At 44.8% G+C, this 6,586-nt stretch overlaps 1 protein-coding gene across 1 annotated transcript; it reads right to left on the bottom strand.

The window, feature by feature from the left end:
• Positions 1-266: 266 nt before the first annotated feature.
• On the bottom strand, positions 267-6,018 carry CD4 (CD4 molecule). The gene is made up of 9 exons (XM_059466184.1): positions 5,958-6,018; positions 4,266-4,445; positions 4,038-4,181; positions 3,543-3,815; positions 2,735-3,097; positions 2,366-2,608; positions 2,157-2,275; positions 1,850-1,917; positions 267-637 (listed from the first exon to the last, which is right to left on the bottom strand). The coding sequence occupies exons 1-9, from the start codon at positions 6,016-6,018 to the stop codon at positions 622-624; spliced, it is 1,467 nt and encodes a 488-aa protein (XP_059322167.1). The 3' UTR covers positions 267-621.
• Positions 6,019-6,586: the final 568 nt, after the last annotated feature.

Genomic DNA, 6,586 nt, shown 5'->3' with positions numbered 1-6,586 from the left:
GGTCTAGGGGTAGATATGTAGGGCACAGAGTGCCCAGGAAAGGCAAAGGAGCATGGACACAGAGGTTTCACAGAGAGCAAAGAGCTGGTGCATTAAGGAAGGCTCATGGCAGCCAGGGAGGTTGGAGACAGTGAAAATCAGCATTTCACATCCTAGCAGGAAAGAGAGAAATGTGAATTTGAACCAGACAAGAGTGCCTCAGAAAAAAATGTAGTCCAGCTTGCAAAAAATAACTCCCAACCCCAAAGTAATTTATTGTCGCTCAGGCAGATAAAAGAAGCGCATAAAATTGGTTCCACAAGAAGGTCAAATTAAGTACATGAACAAAATGCAAGCATATTATATATATGTGTGTGTGTGTATATATACACATATCTTCTGTTCAGCATCTCTCATTATAGAACTGAGGATCAATCATAACCCCTCGGGGTTTCTTGTCTGGTCCATTGGCTCCTAGCCAGACAACCTCCCTCCATGGCTTTAGACTGGGGGAATGATGAAGGAATAAAGAATTTCATTAGAACAGAGAATGGGAGATGGATTCACAGAGCACTGTGGACTGCCAGGTGGTTATGTACAGGCAGAGACTTCATCAGTCCTTGTGATGTCAGTGCTGCAGTGTTACTTTCTCAGCCGGCTGCAAGAGAAAAGTACTACGTGAGTACCACCCCCCACTTGTTTTTTGCATAGAGAATGACTGCCTGCCTCTGTAGCTGGGGATGCAAACAGTTACTTGAGCATCCACACGGCTGCAGTTTGGGTTTCAGTTACACTGAGCTGCTTACTTGGCAAAGAGAGTTAGAGAACAACTGTATCAGCATTTGTACTGCACAGATTTATCTAGATTTTGATGTATCTGTACAGACTTTGTCCTCTCTTTATGGGGATTATTTTTTAACCTTGATAAAATGTAGGTGAAAACAATGTGAATTCTTTCACACGTTATGCTCTTCACCACATATACATCCCAGCTGTGATACAGTATTTGCCAATAAACATTCTCGCTGAATTCTTGGTGACAGTGAAAAAAAATTAGGTGAAACTATCACAATTTGCCAATGTCACTGGTGAAAATGAAGCAGAAGTCTGGTTCTGCACCCAAACATTCATTGAGCTTGTTCATGCAGCCATTTGTACTTCCCTTTGTGCTCCACTTCCAGTGACAGAATGGCTGTCAGTGTTTCCAACAGCTGCTTTTGGTGCCTGATACCATAAAAGCTTAAAGACATGGAAAGAGGGCAGCTTCTCTGCTGAGAAATCCTTGCTCCTATGAAAAGGGTCACGACATGATGGTGTATTTCACATCACCCAAGGCCTTGAGGAAAGGGTACAAATCAGACTGTTCTGTGATTTTTTTTCCCCTGTTCTTTTGTTACTCCTGGGAGGTTATTGGCAATTTTCACCAAAAGCAGTCCATCAATGCTCTAGCAGAGCTGGAATGAAATTATGGACATAATGGATTTTTAAAATTTATGTTTCATCTTTGTATTTGGTTTTGTGCCTTCCACCTCCACAACCTTGATATCCAGATCTCAGATTCTCTATGGACCCTACTGAAGGACTTTGGAATTCCTGCTTGGGTTGGGCTAACATCTCTCAACACTAAGGTAATTTGAGTGAAACAACTCTGCTCAAAAGTTTCCCAGCACAGTGCTACCATGGGTGTGGGATTTAGCACAGCTCATAACTCTTAAGCAGGATTTAACATGAGTAAGAGCTGAAAATGCTGAAATGCAGCTGTACCGTTTCACCAAAGAGGCTCAAGTTCAATTTCGCCCTGCTCAGTCATCCCGCTCCTCTCTCTTGAAAACAGTCTTTGCCCATTCTGGGTGCCCTCATCGCCACTTACTGTTGACACTGACATGTCTTGTTTTCCAGCAAGTGTTGTCTTGCTTGTGCCATCCTTTTTGCCCGTTGCTGCCAGGAGAGAAGGGACAAAGAACAATTGGATATTTTCATGCTTCAAATGCTTTCCTCTGAAGTTGGCAGTAAAGTGCTGTCTGACATCTGCAGACTGCCCATCTTAAAAATTTGCCTTGAGTCTAAGGATTGACCCACTGTCTGTCCTGTCCTGCACCCAGACAGGAAATCTGACTCCTCCTGTGGTTTGGAGAGGCAGTAATCTCTGCACCTTTCACAGGGACCGTGGCACTCACCCTTCTCCGCTGCCAGCGTACACCACTGATGATGCACAGGCACCCAAGGGCAAACGCCAATAAACTGCCTCCAATGCTTGCTCCAATTATCACATTGTTAATCCAAACAGAAGCTTCCTCTGTGGGAGGATACAAATATTTAGACACAGAAACAAACAGAATTTTATAGCTTTAGGGTCGGGGCAGGGATGTGATGCTAATTTCCATACCCACGTGGTAGTGAAAGCTGATCTTTTTGTCACTGCCTTCTGTGAGGTGACAGCTCCACAGCCCTGCAGTGCTGATGGTCACCTCCAGCTTTACTTCACGCTGCTTTGATTTCTTAATGTCCATCTTGGAGCCATTCACAGGTTCCCAGCTCAAGTAGGCATCGGGTGCAAGCGGTCCGGAGACCTGGCAGGTCAGGGTCACGCTGGCCCCTCTGGAGAGTGGCCCAGCAGGGTTAGCTGAGACTGTAAAGGCAAGACAAGGACATGTGAGTGAGGGCATGGGAAGATGGGGCCATCCCCGTGCTTTTGGGGCTTGCAGGTTTCTGTAGGTCTTCCTCTTCATGACCCACTTCTCTTCCTTCCTCTCACCTTTCATCACCACCAGCTCTATCTTGTTCTGTGCATGTCTTCTTTCATACTCCAGCTGGCACTGGTACTGGCCAGAGTGATTGAAATGGACTTTGGGGAGCTTCACTTCTATGGGACTTTCAGGTTTGTTTTCAGGTATCTCAAACAACAAGTTGTTACTTTTTTTAGTCTCATGCAGCTGTCCTTCTGCTGTGATGTTGAAATCAAGTAGCTCATGAGATTCTGCACCTTCCTGTTGTTTCCAATTTAGCTGTCCTGTGAAACCTTTTTTCCATTTTATCTTCTGGGAGTTCAGACGCCAGGACAAGATGACAGCACTATCAACAGTTGCATACTTTCTTTCCAAATCTGGATTCTGAAAACCTGAATTTAGTAGAGACAAGAAATACAGAGGCAGGAAAAGCCATGGTTACGCTTCCCCGTGTCTGTCCTTGATCCGGAGTGAGGCACGCTGCACTCAGTTTAAAAAGGACTTGGAGAAAAGCCATGACATCTTCCAGGAAGGTTAAACAGAGAAAGAATAAGACAGCAGAAAGGTCCAAAGCTTCCAAGCACAGCAGAGCTGAGAAGAACAGACCCCGAGGAAAGGAGAATCTTCTCCTCACCAAGCCTGGAGAGAAAAATGAGTGCAAGAGTAGAACAGAGCTCAGGCAGCAGAACAAGCTCCAAGCTGCGTTGCTGGAAGCCCTGGGAAGTCAACCCTGGAGCACCAGTGCTTGGAATGTGGAGGTTAAAAGTTAAACTCATGAGCTGAAGGGAGCAGTGGTTCCCAAGCCTGTGTGTGAGCTCCATTTCTGTTGTCACATACCTAATACCTTCACAGCAAAGGAGATGTTCTGATTAATCAATGGAGAGTCTGAATGGATCTGACACACCCAGGTCCCGCTGTCCATAGTCTCCAGTTTCTTTAAATTCACTATGTATTCTTGAAGGTTCTTCTTTTGTATTTCTGGTGTCACTCTGTTATTGTTACTGTCAAACAATGTGATGCTGAGATCAGGTAGAGGACTGGATGAATTTTGAGTTAAAATCAGCTTAGGCACTTCATTTTGCAGAAAATGCCCATCCAAAGAGATTTCCACTGTAAAAAGAAAATGCACAGGCAGTAAGTTCCTGGAAGAGAGACACAAGTGTTACAGCAAAGAGAACATGGAGACACTGTGCTCTGGAGATGGAGGAGAAATGAACCGTGATAGCTCGAGACAGAAGAAATGCAGCTGGATAAAGAATCCCAGCGGAGAGGTCTCCCCAAGCTCTATGGTTCCCATCCCTCCTGATGACCAAAAGGCCTGCACTCACTCACAGTTAACAATGTGCAGTGAGGTGTGGACTTTGTGAGTGCCGTATTCACAGGTGTAGATGCCGGCGTCGGAGAGCTTCAAATCCCTCACGTTCAGTTGTTTGTATTGCATCTTGATGTCAGACCGGCCAGTAATGAAAGATGGTTCTTTGGAAAAAATAGGCTTGGTTAGGAGGGAAGAGGTTTCTCAGCTGTGTGAAGGGAGAAGGGGTAATGAATGGGAAGCCTTACTTTTCCAATATTTCAGATTATTTTCCATACGCCACAGAAGAGTATCAGAGTACTTCCATCTCACAACTGAGTCCTGAGGTAATTGTGATTCAGGAAGTATGCCTGTGCAGTTCAGGGTCACCTCCCCTCCTACAAGCCCAGTCTGGAATTCATTTTTCTGAGCCATACTGGAGGTCAGGCCTGAAAGTCAATGCCCACCCAAAAAAAGGCGTAAGTTCTCTTTCTGAAGGGTGGCTCAGTAAAAAATTCCCAGCCCTTCAAAAATACGTTGATATTTTTCCTCCCTTTCCCAGACAATGAAATTATCCTCAATTTCTGAATTTGTCACTCCTTTATATCATCAATCAATCAATCAAGCTCTTTTATTACCTGATTATTCTCTTTCACATACACTCAGAAAAAAGGGAAAATACTAGTAGTTATGGCAGACTGACCATCATTCATAATTTTGAAATGTCGACACTTTTACCGAGAAAACCCTTTTCCACTGGATAGGACTTAGTTATTCTACTGGTAGCAAATGAAGGACAGCATATGTCAGCCCTCCTTCACTCCCCAGTCAACACTTGATGCAGCACTGACAAATTTGCTCACACCTTCTTCCAGTTTTTGCATGGATGAAGACTGAAAATACAAAAAAATGAAGAAATAAAGTAAAAAAAGAAAAAAAGAAGGCTGTCCTAATGTCAGGTTCCTGTTCTTGGGAGGAGGATTATGTGACAGTAAAAGAAATAGATTCTATAATATTGAAGAAACATTAGGAGTTGTTTCTTGGGAGAATAATTTCCTTTCCTTCACTGTGAAGAAGGTTTCTGCAGGAGACATTAAGAAAGAAATGGAGTTGCCAGAGGAAAGATTGGGAATAACAGGATTGTGATCTCCTGCCTCACTGCTGGTAAGCTCTTAGAGATGCTTAACCTGCAAATCCCTGAGGTGACGTGAGTACTGAAGAGCTACAGAAGTGTAAAATTAAAAGTTTACATGAGTTTAACGTAGGGTTTGCCAGAAGTTACATCCCTCTAAGAGGTCACCTGCAACAGTACCCAAACAAGTTTTCGGTAATTGCACATTGGACTACAGAAGTTTATGATCTTTAATTGTGAAATTAGAAATGTTACTAAGAAGTTGGTATCTTTCGCTTTTCATTTGGTTCTAGGATGCACAAAAGATTTCCAATCTTTTCTCTGTGACCAGAGGAATCAAAGCTGAGTATCTGAAAAATGCAGGCTTGGCCTTATTCACTGTCTTTCTTTTCTTGGAAAATGAGCACTAAAAAATCCACCAAAGCTTATAACATTAGCAGTCAAGCTAAGCAAGCCAGTAGCATTCCATTTGCAAGGGCAAATCTGTGATGAGATTCTGAAGATCACATCACAGATATGGTTACGCATCACAGATATGTTTTTTCCCCAGACAGCTGGAGGCAATGTGGAGGGCATATTTTCCACTCTGCTTGGTGTGTATCCTGGTTCTCACAGGACCCCACTCCTGCATCTCTGTGGGGCAGCTCCCCAAACCCTGGGTTTGGCTGGCAGGCTCAGCAGGTGGGCTGGGAACAACCTGAGTCCCAAAGCTAAACCGTGTGAGGAAACTTACGGAACACATCAGAAAGAGCCTGGAAATGCACCGAGGGTTGTGAGGCTTGTGAAAAGGCTGTGAGAACCACGAGGGTTTGCAGAGCCCAGGACTCACCCAGATGCAGAAGCAGGAGGGTGGCAGGCGTGCAGCTCAGGGCTGTGCCACTCGACTCCATCGCTGGGAATGCTCCTCCCCTCCTGGGACAGCAGGGCTGGAAATCACAGAATCACAGAATCACAGAAGTTCAAGCCTGGAAGAGACCTATAAGATCATCAAGTCCAGTCGATGTTCTAACTGTTCACTAGATCATGGCAGCAAGTGCCACATCCAGTCTTTTTTTGAATTCTTCAAGGGATGATGACTCCACCACCTCACTGGGTAAATGATTCCAGTATCTGACCACTCTTACTGTGAAATATTTCCTTCTTAATTCTAACTTACATCTCGCTTGACGCAACTTGAGACTGTGTCCTCTTGTTCTATCTGTTATCGCCCGGAGAAAGAGACCGACCCCCAGCTCACCACAGCCACCCTTCAGGAAGTTGTAGAGAGCGATGAGGTCGCCCCTTAGTCTGCTTTTCTCCAGGCTGAACAACCCCAGCTCCCTCAGTCGCTCTTCATATGGCTTGTGCTCCAAGCCCCTTATTAGTCTCGTTGCCCTCCTCTGGACACGCTCAAGTAACTCGATGTCCCTCCTAAAGTGAGGGGCCCAGAACTGGATACAATACTCCAAGTGAGGCCTC

This window comes from Ammospiza nelsoni, chromosome 2 (assembly GCF_027579445.1).
Source record: "Ammospiza nelsoni isolate bAmmNel1 chromosome 2, bAmmNel1.pri, whole genome shotgun sequence".
NCBI classification, from domain to species: Eukaryota; Metazoa; Chordata; class Aves; order Passeriformes; family Passerellidae; genus Ammospiza; species Ammospiza nelsoni.
Note: the sequence above shows the minus strand (reverse complement) of the source record. Positions and strands in the feature narration are given on the sequence as shown.

What these genes read in the sequence shown, in the direction of transcription:
- CD4 (XM_059466184.1), bottom strand. Translation starts at nt 6,018, where the DNA reads ATGGAGTCGAGTGGCACAGCCCTGAGCTGCACGCCTGCCACCCTCCTG. An exon ending in AGAGCTGGTGGTGATGAAAG is followed by an intron (nt 2,609 to 2,734) that starts GTGAGAGGAAGG and finishes TTGCCTTTACAG; the next exon opens with TCTCAGCTAACCCTGCTGGG. An exon ending in TACGCTGGCAGCGGAGAAGG is followed by an intron (nt 1,918 to 2,156) that starts GTGAGTGCCACG and finishes CTCTCCTGGCAG; the next exon opens with CAACGGGCAAAAAGGATGGC.